The sequence below is a fragment of the Colobus angolensis genome, unplaced genomic scaffold (assembly GCF_000951035.1).
Source record: "Colobus angolensis palliatus isolate OR3802 unplaced genomic scaffold, Cang.pa_1.0 Scaffold190, whole genome shotgun sequence".
NCBI lineage: Eukaryota > Metazoa > Chordata > Mammalia > Primates > Cercopithecidae > Colobus > Colobus angolensis.
Genome location: NW_012115044.1, coordinates 229,612 through 246,910, shown reverse-complemented (window position 1 = coordinate 246,910; position 17,299 = coordinate 229,612). Strand labels below are relative to the sequence as shown.

General features: G+C 49.6%; 1 protein-coding gene across 1 annotated transcript in view; it reads right to left on the bottom strand.

Annotated features, from left to right (window-relative positions):
• Window positions 1-17,299, bottom strand: part of BOC (BOC cell adhesion associated, oncogene regulated) — a 79,428-nt gene that overhangs the window by 9,875 nt on the left and 52,254 nt on the right. The window contains exons 5-9 of the mRNA XM_011940575.1: window positions 8,670-8,816; window positions 6,161-6,304; window positions 4,394-4,687; window positions 3,754-4,026; window positions 2,404-2,711 (exon numbers count right to left, since the gene is read on the bottom strand). Coding sequence (XP_011795965.1) covers window positions 2,404-2,711; window positions 3,754-4,026; window positions 4,394-4,687; window positions 6,161-6,304; window positions 8,670-8,816 — 1,166 coding nt within the window. The remainder of the gene's footprint in view (window positions 1-2,403; window positions 2,712-3,753; window positions 4,027-4,393; window positions 4,688-6,160; window positions 6,305-8,669; window positions 8,817-17,299) is intronic.

The window sequence follows — 17,299 nt, the reverse complement described above, 5'->3', positions numbered from 1 at the left end:
GGAAAAAATAAGGGAGCTCCAGGCTCCCCAACAGGTGATGCTGAGAGGCTGCTCATCTCAGCTGCCCCACCTTTTGGGACCACAGACTTTACTACCAACTCTACATCCCAGAGAGCCTGCTGGAGCCTCAAGTTGTGGTTTCCCAAGGCAGGGAAACGGCTTCTGCTGACGGAAGAAAACAGCTGGAAGGAAAAGCTCTTCTCCCTGAGCAGAATATTCCAAAGTTGAACAAAACCTACCATTCATGGCACAGGAATGGTCTGGGCTCATTGTCAGGCTTCCAGGATTTGTTCCAAGGGGAGACATTTTTACAAACTGAGACTCCCCAGTGGTGCTGGAAACCCAAACACAGTAGCCCAGGGTCTGCAGATGCACCAGGAAATGAAACTTGCTTCGTGCATGTGAAACAGTGAAAATTAGCTGAATGATTCCCAATCCCCAGCAAGAGAAGGCGGACGAAAAAACACAGCCCGAATGCTGACTTTTGATTTCAAATTCTTTCTTGGGGATCTTTAAGACTTGTTAGTTCCGTAAGAGAGGAACTGCTTTCAAGCCAGAACTTCTGCCTTGGCAACCCCAGGCTGAGGAGCCCCCAGGCTGGAGCCTGAGAGAAGCCAGAAGCAGCAGGGGCCTGTCCGGACTCTCACTTCCCCTGCGCCCCATGCACCCCTGCCCTCCCAGCGCTGGCCTCACACTTCCACCGGGCCCAGAAATGAAAATAAGAAATAGAAGGGTAATTAGTCACTGTCACACACACTGAGGGGGTGAATGTGGCCTGAGCCTGGCATTTCCGGATCACCACGGCACGGCCTTTGCCAGTCTGCCTCTTGTGCAAGGCTGCTTCATGGCCACCTATTGGCCTGAAAAATATTATTCTTGCTCTCATGCTGGGTTTCGTTTCCTGGGAACCATGGGCGTTTGGCCTGCCCTGATCTTTGTCTACAACTCTGAGATGGAGGTGTCCAGTTACATGGGGAAATAGGATTAGGGCTAGCCCTGCCCTACAACATGTGAACAATGCTGCTTTTTGTTAAAAACTCATTCACCCGCTTTGCTGGCTGCCTATGAAGAGGCCAGCAGGTGGAGGGCTAATGAGAAACTGCTCCCCCCGTCCCCCTGCCTTTGGGGAGGCAGCAGAGGGGGCATAGGGGGCGCTCTGCCTTAGGTGTCTTTCTGACAGCCCCAGGGTCTCTGTGGACTTGTCCTGACCCAAGGTCTTCTAGGAGAGCATGTAAGGGGAAAGAACAGAATAGAAGGAGTCAGGGGCCAGGGCTCCAAGGCAGGGAAACGGCTTCTGCACAGCTAGCGCTCTCCACGGTGCAGGATTGGTTCTGTTTTCTTGCTTGTTGTGGAGGTGGGGAGGAGTGGAGAAATACTTTTAATTCCACATTCATATGCTTTCCATCAAGTGCACATAGCATTTTTATAAGCAAAAGTAATATAAATGCATAATAAAAATCAGCATGTACATGTTGTTTCAAATACAATTTTTAAAAATCCATTTAAGAATAATAGTTTTCTACTATCGAATGGCCTTAGAAAGAAAATGGCGTATACTTGGGGTGAACAGAAACATTTTCAAGGATGTTCTCTTATGGGGAATTTCATGTCCTCATCCCTGCGGGGTAACAACAGGGAAGAGCACAGCCTTCAGTGAGAGTGGCTGCCTGGGGACCCTGCCCTGCCTCACAGGACACAGTGTACAGGAGCATAGGCCTGGCTGGGCTCTGCCCCCGCATCCCGTCAGAGCCCGAGACTCCCTCCCTGACAGCTCCTGAAACATTCACCTGGACAGACTTCCTTCTGTCAAGGAGAAATAGCTGAGGTCTCAACAACATGATGTGCTTTGAGCTCAAATGCCTGCTTGTCAAACCCAAGCCATGACAGATTCTGAGAACTGAGGGGGTATTTTACAGCCTACAGAGAAAACACTTGTTCACAAATATTTGTTTTCCTGGCATTAGGCTAGCTGGCTTACCATGCCAGGGTTCCTGTAGGCATGTACCCAGCACAGCTTACTTTCATAAAAAAACAAAATGTAACATCAACAACTAACGACAGAGGAAAGCAGGAAGGAGGATGATGGTTACCAGGGAGACTGTTCACCGTCTCCTCAGGGACTAGAAGCTAGTGTGAGCTTCTGGGAAATGTGTGCATAGAGCTTAGTACTGGATGCACGCACAAGGCTTTTTCCTGGGCCTTCCAGGGTCCCACACGACCATCTCACAACCAGCTCCCTGGGAGGCAGCAGGGAAGGACACTGGAGGAGACAGAAGGGCCTGATTAGTGATGGGGATTACTGGTTCAGGCTTCAGGAACTCAATGGTCAGGAGGCGGTGACTCTGCTCAGCCTTGCTGGGAAGGCTGTGCAGGGGAGGCAGCGGCCCCACACCAGGGCCATACCTTGCGATGTTTCACCACATAGTAGAGGATCGGTGCCCAGCCACTGCCCTCATGCCGAGGCCGCCACACCAGCTCATATGAGTCGGTCTTGGAGGTACGGGGCGAGCTGAGGATGATGGGAGCCTCGGCGGGAGCCCCCTGCCCCTTCTCTCCTGGACACTGCGGGGAAGCAGGCCGTGCTGATGTTGGGGGTCTGGGGAGCGCCGGTTCCCCCTTCAGCATCTGCTCAGGGCTGCCGGGTTTGGAGGGTGGTGCAGGAGGTGTGCCAGTAGCCGGCTCAGCATCCTGCCGTAGCCTCGCGGTTATGCCTGGAGGACCAACAGGAAGGAGAAGGAAAGGTTAGTCTCCTGGTTTACCTGCTGGGCTGTTGTTCCTGGGGAGAAAACAGGAAGAAGTCAGAGAGGCAACCTGGGCCCACCATCAGTCCGACCACCAACCACTCTGTGCTGCCCAGCCAGGCTCCATGGAAGACAGCGCTGGTGTCCCTGTCCTGCCAGAAAGAAAAAGCAGCCTGGTCTGCCTGGCCAGGGGCTCAGGGGTGGCTTGGGCATGGCAAGCAAACATCTCTGTGGCCTGCTTTTCTCCTGAGCCCACGTGAGGCACATCTCCAGTGAACTAACTCAATTTTCTCTCGAGGCCCAGGAACCCTGCGCCTTCCTTCTCGGTCTAGGCTGGAGATGGAGACATGTCCCCTCATGGTGGAATCTTATCATGGCACCATGTGGGCCTTTCGCTACTGAATATGAGACATGAACACAACTGGAAATGTCCTCTGAGAGTCTGTGAGGCCAGGAGGGGCAGTGCTTCCTTCAGGAGGTTTCTACAGAATCTGCCAGCACCTGTCTCTCCTCTACCTGACCTTTCCCACCATAGGATATGGGCACCTGATAATGCTGACTTAGCATTGTATTGTACTCATTGCTGTATTTTTCTCAAGCTGTTTCCCTGGTCAGTTTTGTTCCCATAGGGGAGTTCTCAAGGGCAGGGTCTTTGCCGCGTTGCTCTGCACCCCCATATTACCTCTCCCCAGGCTAAGCATGGTCGCTGCTCAGTTGGCATAGGCCCCAACTGGAATGAAGCTTGCTGAGAAGGACAGATTGGTTTTTCTTCACCAAAGCACTAGAGCAGTGGTTGTCAAACTGGGTTCCACAGAAATATTTTTTTAAATACAACAATTAAATGAATTATTTTCATTAGTGAAAATCTGCACTTCTGATTTATTAAGTTCATATAAATTTGAACTTACAACTAAAAGCTACTTTTTTCTATCTTATATACTGGTATATTTGAGAAATGGATTCTCAAATGAGAATCATCATCTGGAATCTCAAACCCCTGGGTTACACTCACTTGGCCTAGAGGTTCGCAGCCGGACCACGGCGTGGGCGCTCCCGACCTCGTTCTCGGCCATGCACTGGTAGACGCCTTCATCCTCAGGCCCCATGCTGAGCACACGCAGGGCCCTGCGGGAGAGCTGGAGGCGCTGGCTGGAGATGAGGGGCGTGGCATTCCTCAGCCACAGCACGGAAGGTGGAGGGTTCCCGCGCACCTCACAGGTGAGCTTGGCACTCTGGCCCCAGGGGATGACCAGCTGGGACAGCTCCATGGTGACCTCAGGGGGTTCTGCCAGGAAACCAGAGCAGGGTGAGAAGGACTGGGTCTTTCTGTCCCAAGTCAGATGGGCTGGGAGGGATGCAGTTAGGAGCAGCTCCCCCTGCCCTTTGGCTGTTGCTTTTTCCTAATGGGCAGAGTAGAGGGAGGGAGAGGTCCGACGTCTCCACCGTCAGAGTCATGACAGGAGGGCTCCAGGACTGCGTGCCCTTGCTCTGGGATCCAAAGAGCCCTGACTCTTCAGCATGCCTCTGTTCCTCACTCGGCATGTGGCCTTTCACAAGACGCTAACCCTCTGTGAGCCTGGGTTACGTTTCTAGAAAGGCTGCGCAGACCAGAGAGAAGGCCAAGGAGAAGACAGTCCACAGCAGACACTCACCGAACACCTGGACATTGTAGAGGATGACCGCTGCCCCAGGCTGCCCAACCCCATTGTCGGCCATGCAGCGGTAGGTGCCTGAGTCCTCCTCGCTGGTGGTGTCGATGAGGAGGTTGCTCAGCAGGAAGCGCGTCTTGTTGTAGCTGGTGACACTGGACCCATCCTTGGCCCAGGTGACCCGTGGGGGTGGGATTCCACTGGCCACACACTCCAGAATGAGACTCTGGCCTTTGGTGACGATGATGGTTTGGGCCTCCGGTGGGTAGATGATGCGGGCAGCCTCGGCGGTGGAGCCTGGAGGGGCAAGGAGGGCAACGACAGAAGGCGTGTGGACCAGGATGTCCTGCAGAGCATCCCCAGGAGGCAGTCCCAGAGAGCATGGAGATGGGATCAAACAGCCATTCCAGGTCTTTCAACCTAGGTGGAGTGGGGCGGGCTACAGAATTCCCTTGGGGCTTGGTGTCCTTATCAGAAACAAGGGCTTCTTCTGCAGGGAGCTGTCATGAGTAAGAAATGAGATAACACAGAAGAACAGCAGCATCAACACAACAAATGCACAGTTAACTGTGTGCTGGCAAGGAGAGAAAGGTGAGGGAACGGAGAGGTAGTTTAAATGGTACAGTGTTTCTTTCTGCCTGCCCTCAGTAAGAGCACTGTGAGGCTGAAGATGAGATGGGAAACAAGAATCTGCCATGCTCCCAGCCCCACCCTATGGTTGTCAGGCCCAAGTGCCTCTCATAGTGAGCATCTCAGAGCCGACCTCCGGCTGAGCTGAATGGAATCCACTGTTTAAACACATGCATTTCTCATACTGCAAGGTCCCCAAATGCAAATCACTACGTACTTCATCAGGACACAGCTGGGGAAGCTGTAATCTTTTTCTAACACTGTGGACAAACTGCGCAGAACTCACTGAAAGGCACGTTTACTCTCCAATGTGTGCCGTTCCTCAGCGACCTTCGAGGAGCATGTGTGATTCTGCTTTATATGCCAACCAGGGACAGACCCAGGTTTTCTAAAACCTGAAATTTATACAGTTTTGAAGGCCCAAAAAAGAATAGAAAACAATAGATACGAAATTAGGCCCTTCTGAGGCCTCTGTCAGTGAGTGAAGGACCACGGAAGTTTCGCTTCATTAGCTTCACAGTGACTCCATCTCTGGTGCCAACTCTAAGCTAACTCCGTGTCAGACGTCACTTCTCTGAATAGGCAGGGACTCCAGGCAAGTGCATGGAAAGGTAGCTGCTATGTTCCTGTGCATTGAGAGCATGTGGGCCTCCTGGACGCTCACCAGAGGGTGGTGCTGGGCACACCTCATCCATGCAGAGAGTGCAGGCCCAGGGACCTCACGCAGGGCAGAACGGTGGCCTGGAGGCCTTCCATGTGGGCGTCTGTGCGAGACACATGCTGTGTCTCCTGCTGAGCTTGAGATGAGACCCACCGTCCTGCCCCAGCACACACATGCTGACCCATCCCCATCACAACGTAACTGTGAAGGAAACCTTCCAACAGGCAGGTGTGACAGCAGGCACAGTCACCTGCCAGAGCCAGGCCTGAGGGCTGTGTGCTGTGAGACGCTGGCCCTGAGGCTGGCCAGAGGGGAGAGAACCCCTGGCTGAGTCCCAGGTGTTCCCCCTGGCCAAAGCCAGTGCACACAGAACTGCAGCTTGGATGTGGCACCTCCAGGTATCTACCTCCCTTTCTATCTTTGTGAGCCCTTCCATCAGTGATCCCCCCTGTCCCCCAGCAGATGGGCCCGGGCCTTACGGCGCACACGCAGCCTGTCGCTGGAGCCGGAGGTTTTCACTTCTTGGGTCACTGGGTTGTAGGCCGCACACTTGTACATGCCCTCGTCCTCCTGGCTGGCATTCACAATCTGGAGGTTCCCCGAGGGCATGATCAGGTAGTTACCTGTGGAAAGGGCAGGGCCAGGGGAAGACGGGATGGGTTTGGGTCCAGAATGCTTCACTCTGCAGCTTCCACAAAGGAGAGGTGCACGGAGGGAAAGGACCAGGCTGGGCAGACACTAGGAGCTGATGTCCACCTGAGTCCCCACAAGACCAAGCCTAAGATGCTGTTCTCCCCGTAAAACCTGGCAACAAGCGGGACAGAGTACCAGAGAGAAAAGGTAACTAACCAACCAGCTAACAGACTGGCTGACTGACTAACTGCCACAACTTAGTGCATAGGTCTATGGAAGAGCATTTTATACTTTCAAGGGAGCTAGGGGAGGCTAGAAAGAAAGCAGGATTTTGAATCAGCCATGGTCTCATGCTCTGGGTCTGCTGGGTATTAACTGTGTAATGTAACTTGGGCAAGTTAATTAACCTCTCTGATCCAGTTTCCTCATTTGTGAAAAGGCTTAATGTATGCTGCCTCAGGGCCATTGTAAGGCTTGAGAGGTCCATGCTGCACACATGAGAGATGAGATCATCATTCCTGCAAGCCTGGAGGAAATTGATTTTGGAGCTTCCCCTCATTCTCCCTTCCCAAAATGATGAGCAAATCTTCCCATCAGTCATAGCCATCACTCGGAATCGCCTCATTATTGCATTTCTGCTACTTGGAGAGGAATATTCTGACTTCTAACCACTGTCCTCTCCATGAATGCCACTGAAATCCTTTCTTCCACATCAGGGGCCTGTTAGGCTCTGTTTACTCCTGGTCCACGGGTGCCATGGGCTGGTGCCCCAGGGGTGTTCAGGTTCTGTAACTAGGAGACAGATTCACAGCTCCTGGACACCTCAGCAACCAGGGTGGCATCTGACTTCCTGGCAGGTAAAGCTATGGCCGTCAGTGCCGAGCTTTGCCCTGGTGGCCCCTCCTGAGAGCTGTGCTGTTGCCAAGCCTGGTGCCTGCCTGCTGCTGGGCCACCCAGGTATGAGCTGCTTAGCAAGTGCCAGATGGAGTGGGAGAAACCCTTGGTCCTGGTGGGGCAGGCAGGCCTCTCCCAGAGGCTGCTGCCAACCTTCTGCTGGGGACAGTAGGGATTAATGCTCTTCTTCCCCCAGTCTCCAGTTGGTTCTGAGTGGTTGGATTAGGGGTTTTACCCTTTTGAAAACAGTTTTCTGTATTCTCTAAGTTTTCTATAATGAACATATGTTCCTTTCATAACCAGAAAGAGTTAATAAAAATATCTTAAAATCTAGAGTATATTTTTAAAGGTAAACTTTTTTTTTTCTTCTTCTTGAGACAGGGTCTCACTCTGTCACTCAGGCTAGAGTGCAGTGGCACGATCTTGGCTCACTACAACCTCAGCCTCCTGGGCTCAAGCAATTAAAAGGTATACATTTTGAGCTGTGGTGTCAGGTCAAGTAAGGTCTACTTGGCCTCGAGTACAGGGTCAGTTGTGAAAAGAGGCTGGCTTTGACTTCAGGGACAACCTCTTCCCCTCTGGCATTCTGTGGACCAAGCCTTGGCTTCTCTGGACTGCTGCCGTGTCTGTCCATAGTGGCTTGAGCATGGAGCTGTGACAGCTGAGATAACTGCATTTACTATGCAAACAGGGAGAGGGAAAAACAAGGTCCACTGCAAAGACTGCTCTGCTGCATGGGGAAGAGCTCCACCTCCTGCCAGGGAACCCTGCGGCTCCGTGAATGGGCTTATTAGGCAGCCTTCCTGTGTGTGCCCGGAGGCACAGAGCTTCCACAGGCAGCATGCAGAACCATGAGCTGAGAGCCTGGATGGAACAGCAGCATCTCAGTAATTATCTTCTGGGGCCTGAAAGGATAAAGAAATTCCTCATGCTAAGACAGAAGACTTCCGTAATGGAAGCCACCCGCTTTGGGACCCGACAGGACTCCATATCAAGAAAGAAGACATGACCAAGTATGGTGGCTCAAGCCTGTAATTCCAGCCAAAGCGGGAGGATTGCTTGAGCTCAGGAGTTCTAGACCAGCCTGGGCAACATAGCAAGACTCTGTCTCTATAACAAATAAAAGTAAAGTTAGCCAAGCATGGTGGCATGTGCCTGTAGTTCTAGCTACTCAGATGGTTGAGGAAGGAGGATCTCTTGAGCTCTGGTGATGGAGGCTGCAGTGAGCTCTGATTGTGCCACTGCACTCCAGCTTGAGTGACCTAACGGGATCCTGTCTCTTAAAAGGAAAAAAAAAAAGGCAGAAGGACAGCTGGCCAGCATGAGGAAGGGCTGCTGGCATGCTGAGGGGTGTTTGTGCGGCAGCCGCAGCTGCCCTAGCTTTGTTGAGCAGCGAGCAGTTGAAGAAGGCCAGCTTCCCTTCTGGCCTCAGCCTCGGCCTCTGGGTTCCTGCCCACTCACCTCTGGAGGCCTCCAGCCACTCTTGTTTGACGCTGTACCGGACCTGGGCTTTGGGGTGGCTCTCAGGCAGGTGGCAGGCAATGACTGCTGTGTTTCCCTCATCCACTTCAATCACATGCTGCACGTCTAACTTGAAGTCCTCGAGATCTGTGAAGAGAAGGGAAGGTGCTGGCTGGAGGAGAGCAGAGCAAAAGTGTGACATTTCAGGGTGGGCTTGTGCCTTGGTGTTGTCAGTCATGACAAAGCTCACAGCTAGGGGGATATCAGGGGATCCTCCAAGTTCTTCCTCCAGACCCTTGTTGTCTACACAAGTTTGTAAGAATGTGGGGCCCTCATCACTGATGGGGTTCACTTTGTATACACAAATTGGGGGAAGGTGCAGAGAGAATCCCATCAAGCAGTGCCTCTGGCTCAGACCATCTGTTACACTGAGATATGGGGGCAAGTTGGCTCTGCTTATCCACCCCAGAAATGGGGTAGGTCAAGGTACAAATGTCCTAGCAGAGCTGTCAGAAGGCTCAGCTAACAGAGATGGAAGGGAATAATAAAAGAGAATGCTGATGTCTTTTCTCCAAGTTGATTAAGAACAGCCTTCCCGGGTTCTCCTCAGGCATCCACCATGACAAGCGATAGGCCTGAGACTGCACTTGATTGATGGCCATGGTTGTAACCAGAAGGCTGATTCTTGCTGCTCAGAAGCCACACCCCACATCACAGAGGATCCTTCCTTGGGGCTGGGGGCAGGACTCTGGATACCCTAAGGGTTTTCTAAGGCAAAGAGGAATCTGCCAGGACAACAGGCAGCACCCCAGGGTGGCTTAATGGCAGTGGACTGCGGAGGAGCCAGGGTCCTGACATGAGGCTGTGGTCTCTGGCAGCCCCATGGCCATTTCTCCTGGCTTGCCACCATGGGATCTAAACTGGGAGAGTATGGAGATCCATCTAGAATAAGAGCAGAATATTTCCCAAGCAATCCAAGAGTCCAAACAACAAATCTCTCTTTGTATGAGCCAAATCACTGCTGTTGCTGAGTAAAACAGGGACCACTTGCACAACAAAACTGCATGCATTCCAAGTTGGAAATCTGGTTTTCAGGATTATAGCTGAATTTAAGAGGAGAAATAAAACTAATGGAATATAAGACAGATGGAAATATTTTACCCAGACACTCTCTTCCTAAAGGTACTCAGAAAGCCCTGGAGGCACCTTCTCCAAATACTGGCCACACCAAATTCTGCTCAGCTCCCGGGACTGATAGCTTCGGGGCTGACTACAATTTCACTGCAAGACTGCACCTGCCTCTGCTGTTGTTTCCACTGGAGACCCAGAGAGGGCTGGAATCAGGTTTCTCACAGAAGACAAGAGATAATTACCAAAAACAAACTGGTGTCACCCTAGGAGTGCCTGGTGATTAAGGTATTCAGTGAGGTCAGCAGGCTTCCCATGTAATGGAACTTCCCAGCAGCTCTTAGTCAATTCAAGCCAACATAGGGGAGGAAAGCCCTATTGTTTCTGTGATGTCCCTTTGATTACAATATAAGACTGTGAACTCTTTGGGGCATGGACCAAGTTTTGTTCCTGTCTGTGTCCCCTGAACCTAACCCAGGTCCTGGCCCAAGAACACACTTGGCAAGTGTTGAATGAATAAATGAATGAATGTGAATGAATGAATGAATGAATGAATGAGTATCTTGGAAGCTGAGCCCCACAAGTTAGGTACAAGATGCCCATTATGCTGCCTAGAAACTCAAATTCATAAAGTTGGTCTACATTTTGAAGAAACGGACAAGAGCCTAGCACAACAAATGTTCTACGAACATTATATCTAAGTGTTGCCAGTAGAAGTTATTTTGCAAATAGAATGTTTCTTGAGAGGTTATGCGGGATCTGAAGAAAGAAGTGAAATAGGTCTAATAAATGTGCTGTAAGAAATACATGCTATTCAAGGAGTGATGTGGTGGAAACAGTGATAGGATGGACATTCCATTCTCCATGATGTGCTTATTTCACATTGCATACCTGTATCCAAACATCTCATGTACCTGATAAATATACACACATACTACGTACCCACAGAAAAAAAAAAAAAAAACAAACTTAAAAAAAAATCAGGGATTGGTTGTCTGATTCCCTTCTATTGCCCCATTTCACTTTCTAGGCTGAACATGCATGATGCCTGCAGGTCAAGGTGAGATCTCTCAGATTCCTTCCTATGGGTAAGTGTAGGGCCTCCTGGGCTTTTAAATAATGATTTCAAAATTATTTGATGTTGTGTGTGTAATATCTGACCCTAACTAAACTATAAATTCCTGGTGGGAAGCCTATTAATTTTTCACTCTTCACCCAACCCCAAGCTCTACTGCATAGTACTGAGGACACAGCAAATGCTTTCTAAATCCTTGCTAAATAAATACAGTTTGGAAGTCTGAGCTCAAGACCAGCTTGATGGGTGCGCAACCTGCCCCTGTACTTGATGGGGCTAACGCTTGGTTTAATGCTCTGCTTTCACCATCTTAAAATTCTTAATAACGCTTGAACGAGGGACCCTACATTTTCATTTTGCATTTGGTCCCACAGATTATTTAGCCCAGTCCTGGCTGAGCCTCTCAGCCAAGATAGCTAATGAGTTTCCTCTCAGAGAGGAGGAAGGTTTGGACTATGGGAAAGGAATTGCTTGAGCTCAACATGTTCTTGCTAAATATTGGTAACTTTGTTTTCTGAAAGCAATTCACTTAAAAAATGCAAAGGCCTTAATCCTCCTTCAGGCCAGTGCGCCCTGTACCTGCCAAGTCAGGAGGCTCCTCACAAAGCGAGCTGTGAGTGATTGTGAGCTTAGGGGCATCTGGAAAATTCCTCAGGCGCTGTGAAACACCCTCCTCCATGGTCGAATAAATCCCAAACAACTCCACCAATAGGTTTTTGTTCTTTCCTCCTCCTTTTCTTCACCTCATTCCAAGGATATTTGCCTTAAGCAAAGAATATACTTAAACCTAGCAGATCATTTTCCAAGAAAGATGTAAGCAACTGAAAGGAGTTTGGCACCAGGACGCCATCTCCATCTTCATGGCCCCAGGCTGCTGCCCATTGTAATTGAGGGCTTATCCAGGCACGGAGGGAGCATGTACTCTGCCAGGCACCCACCTCAGCAACCCAGCGGCAGAAAACACTGGCCCTTTTAATCCCCTCTTGGCTCCTGCTGCACCCTCTGACAGCTGCTCAGTTGGAGACAGAAGGCTGTGCAGTGGGGGAGCATGAAGCTGGGCACTGGTCAGCCATGCGGCCAGACAGCCCCTCTGTTCTGATGCCAACATGTGCACAACAGCCTGTGCAGGCAGGACCGAGGGCACCCCAGCTGGACATCCAGCTCCCCACAAGGGGCGACTGGCAGGCGAGCCTTCCTGGCTTCAAAACAAATAAGCAGCAGTTTGGTTCTTGGCTCTGTCCATCCTACCCCCATCCCCGCTCCCCCCCCCCCCGTGCCTCCTAAGCTTAAGCCTTAGCTTAAAACACTCCCAATTTGGCTGCTCGAGTAAAACTTGAGTTTCACTAAGGGATCAAAGGCAGAATAATGAAGTGATGAATGATCTGAAAATCAGAGGACCCCCTTTTTCTAGTGTTTTTGGACAGGAAGGGGCCAGGGAGGGGTGGGGGGTTCATGATCAATAAGAGCCTAATCAGCCATCAGACCGGGCAGATGCAGAGAGGAGCTCTCGCTGGCGCATATGAAGGAAACCAGCCTGTTCCCAGGCCCCTTTGTCTGCAAAGCTGGTTTCCTGGCCGAGTCCCTAGGCTGCTCAGTGTGCTTCACTGGAAATAAGGGACAGGCCCTTCAATTACAAATGGGGTTAGCAGGCCTCCGCTGCAGAAAGATGGATCAGGTTTCACGGAGAAATGGTTTGACAGGACACCTGCCCTTGCCTGTTGGCTGGTGTGTTTGAGAAATCCATTAGAGGAATGTTTTTGCAGCTTTAATCCTCTTACCTTCCCTCCCCTCACACCCTTTTTTCGCATCCTCTCTTTGTGCATTTTCCAGCTACTTCATTAACTTGTCCACATTAATCAAATGCTAGTAGGCCCACTCTTGTTTCTCAGCTCCCAACAGATCAGAAGTCCTGGTCTTTGGGGCCATCTCTGAGTTTACTGACCTTATTTGCTTGTCACAGAACTTTGTGATTTCTGAGAAAGCCCATGATATTTTGGGCTCCACATAGACCCCGGCCCAGTTCCTTCCTTCTGGGAGCTCAGTTTCCAAAGGGAAGATGGACACTCGGATACATGACTTCCGTATGATCTCTGAACACAGAGGTTACAGGGATGTGTTCAGACACACATCATGTGACGTACTCTGTGCTTTCTCTTCACATTCAAAGGGCGCATCAGGCACAGAACCTTTTGGCTACGGGAAAAACAGCAAATTAAAGACTGTCAAAGGCACATGGATGTGGCTGCCATCAGCAGGATCACATGTGAAACTGCAAACTGGCACATTTTATCTTGAGTATCTCTTGAATTTCTTTCTCACCACCTTCTAGTATCTTTCCTTTATTAATAAAAGGTTCCACAGAGCTATGAATTAAATTACAACATTTGGTGTATGTTCATGCATTCTCATAACACAAATTGTCAAATATTAATTGTAAGCTTATCCCCCAATTTTCACGGACTTTACGTGTCCAACTACAGAATGTGTCGGGTCTCAGTTAAATGCCCCAGGTCTAAGCCATAAACCTAACAATCACTTCCAAGGGAGTTCTTCATTCAGTCTTCTCCTGCATCCTCCTTTAAGCTGCAAATCGAAGTTCGATTCTGTGTGAAGTAAGAAGAGAAGTAAGATGCACCATGGATGCTGCATGGAGTTACCAATATCCCCATATCCATGAGCTCTGCTGAACACTTAAAGAAATTTTGGCCTTCTACCCATGCGGGTACTTCTCACATACAGTCCTGTCCTACCCTCTGCCTGTTCCTGGGGATCACAGGGCAAGCCTACACTCCTCTACAGAGGTCTGGATGGGATCCACCAGGTCACGGGGCACCGCATGGGGCTCACGTGGCAATGCTGCCAGGATGACTGTGCAGCCTCAGGACCACTGGCAGGTTTCTGGGCTGATGGATAATTCCATTCCCCAACTGTCACAACCTGCAAGCCTCAACTTGTCCCTGCAGCAGCTTACTGTACCTGTGGCTAATGCTACAAAGCATAAAGGATTCTGCCCTAATGGAGCACTACTCAGTGGCATGCTGATCCTTTGGTCCTTCCCTGCACCTCAGTCCCTTTTTGAGAGACACCCAAGGTGCAGGAGAAGTAAAGTTACTAAGAGATTTCTCTGACTGAGCCCCTGGCTCGTGGCTGTCAGTGAGACTTGGCTGTACAGTCTGAGAAGACAAAGCGTCCTTGACACTCCTCGCTATGTTGCCTCTGGCCAATATGGGGGCTCTCCTGTGTCCCAAACTGCTTCATTGATGGACAAAGAGTCCTAACACAATTCTCGACCCCCAAGTCATTTGAGGAACCACGGCTTGGCATGACCCCAAGGTTATTCCTCTGAAATAAAATGATCTGCAAGTGAAAAGCCACGGCAGTTATCCGCTGAGGATGTGGGACAACTACAGAAGCAGAGGAAAGGCTGGAGCCTCATGGTGCTCTCGTGAGGTCAGAAAGCCTGGCACCCGGTGAGTGGCTGGGGTTTACTGTGGGCTGGGCAGGCATCTCAGAAGCCATGCATTTGGGGTAGTGAATAAGTCTTTCAGCCCTGGCACATAGACCCCTGCAGCCCACAAAGCGGGACAAAACCAGCATTTGGTAAAATACCATCCCTCCAGTCATCATCGAGTCATTCATTTAGCAAACCAGGTGCTGCAGAATTGTCTGTTATGCCAAGCACTGCAGAAACTACAAAGAAGCAAAGACATAGCTCCTAACCACAGGGAGTTTTCAATCACATAGACAAGGCAGGACACAATAATTCACAAGCATGGTGTTCTCCAGCGTAGTCCTCACCACCTCCACCAGCACTCCAGCCTAAGTCAACACCGTGATCTACAGAGACACTTAGAAACATGGTTGGCAGACTGAGTACTCCTCCTCCCTTTGCAGGCAGGGAGACTGGATAAATATGTTTGCTCTCTTTGGGATTTTTTTCTGCCTGTCCAATTGCACAAATAATTTTGGCTCCCAAGCTCTCTCCTGACAACCATGGAAACATGACATGAAATTTCTCAAACACACTTTCTGATGAAAGCAAGGCATGCTCTTTCGTATTTAAAGAAAACAGTTTCCATGGGGAGGAGGAAGAAGAAGAAGAAGAAGAAGAAGAAGAAAAACCAAACCTTTGTAGATGCCAAACACATTAGTTGCTAAATCTTGTTTCTGTCTTTTCCTTTCAGTTGGGGTGGGATTTACACCCAGATTTGAGCAGTGAAAGAAAGCTGAGATTGGAGAACAGATGAAAGAGACTGGGGGATGAGGGCTGAAAATCAAAGTCAAGACAGGAGAGAGAAATCTGGGGGTGGCCAGGAGGGGAAAAGCAGAAGGGAGGAGTGGGAGAGGAAGCAGGAGAGAGACTAAAAAAAACCTATTTTGCAATGTCATTAAATGATTTGCAATGAATTGGCCTAAGGCTTCAGGAATTTCTTGGCTTGAACCAATTAAAAATATTTTATTTTTAAAAAAGACATAAGAGAACAAGAAATGCGATTAATCCTCAAAGACAAGTCAAGGATGGAGCCATGTCTCCACTGGGTCTGGCAGCCAGATGAACACAGAAGATGTCTGGTCTGTAGACCATCTCATCTACCCGACTTCAGGGCTGCTCTGAGGTAGGGCTGGTTAGCAGAACTGGGGAGTTTCTTTTGGACTAGATGAAGGAATGAAATAGTTAGAAAAAAAGTATACTGAAGAAAGAGAAGGAAAAAAAGATTTACTTGCCAGCAACCCACATCACACATATTTCTCTGATCAACCAAATATAAACTATAAACTTAGCAGTGGGAAAATTAATGTGAGTCCTGGTGGTCTGGACTCATCATAGCCAGAGCTGGATCCTGGCACAGCCTTTGGAAGGGCTGACGGCCTGTGCAGGAAGAGAGGGAGGGGAGAAAGCGGAGGCTGAGGAGCTCAGAGAGAGAATGGGGATGGCCCTTTGGTGTGGCCCTGAGGAACAGAACTCCAGGTGGGAGACACAGGGCAGTGAGGCCTGCTTTTTCTTCCCACACACCTGGGAACTGCATACTCTCATCAGCCTCGGTGGCACCAATCCCATCCACCCACTCCGAGCTGCCCCTTGAGGTATATATGAGGACAGTGGTCTCCAGCCTTTTTGGCATCAGGGACCAGTTTCATGGAAGACAATTTTTCCATGGACCAGGGGTGGGGAGACTGAGGGGGATGGTTTTGAGATAAAACTGTTCCACCTGAAATCATCAGACATTAGTTAGATTCTCATAAGGGGCATGCAACCGCCCCTCACATGAGCACAGTTCACAGTAGGGTTCACCCTCTAATGGTGAACCCTATTCTATTGAACGGCAAAACCTATTCTATTCTATTCTATTCTAATAGAATCCAATGCCACTGCTGATCTGACAGGAGGTGGTGTTCAGATGGTAATGCTTGCTGGTCCGCCGCACACCTCCGACTGTGTGACCTGGTTCCTAACAGGCCATGGACCAGTACTGGTCTGCTGCCTGGGGGTTGGGGCCCCCTGTGTTAGGTCATGGAACTAAATTCACTGGCATCTCCCTGAGGTTCCAGAATTTCCTCCAAACATCTCAGTTTCTTTCAAATGCTGTTTTATGCTTCTGACATTCATCAATTTTTCTAAACCTTTCTTGAATCCATTTGTATCTTTAACCTCTTTGTATCCTGAGTTCCTGCTTTATCCTTTCTTATATACTTCTTGAAAACTGTTAATATATGAGAATTTGAAAAGGAAATTCAGAAATTGTTAATTTACCCTCTGTATGCCCTTTTTGGTCTTCTAGACCTCAGACATGTTTTATCTGGGAGTCTTCCTCTTTCATGATATTCACAGAAGGCCTGTGGTGTGCCAGGCCCCATAGACAGCACTGTGGTCACAGATAATAACAGTTCCTACCCTCCAGGTAGACAGACAAGAAAGGGCTGTGGAAGCAAACCCAAGGCACTAAGGAAACCGGGAAGAGAACCTACTCTAGACTTGGAAGTTGAAGGGGTCAAGAAACATTCCTAGAGAAGATACTTGAGTCTTGAAAACTGAGAAGGAATTAGTAACCCAAGGGAGGTGGGAATCTTCTGAGGACGGGGATGGAGAGCAAGATGCTGCCAGCTAAGGGACCACCATTCTGAAAGCTAGGAGAAAGTGCGCGATGGAAAGTGGGCCTGAAGGAAAGGCTGCAAGCACCTCACTATTAACCACAATTCTCCCTATAGGAAAAGAAACACTGCTTTTACTTCAGCAAGTTTTTTCCTTTTGTTTACATTTTTTCTCATTATGAAGTGATCATCCTTTAATTTGGATGTGAACCCTACATCTAATTAGCAGGACAGACTCACTGTTCCATAGAGCTCAAGATTATTACCAGACACCAAAAATGGCTGAAAGTCTAAAAACAAAGTCAAAGTAGAAATTGCTCAACTTTTCCACACACAC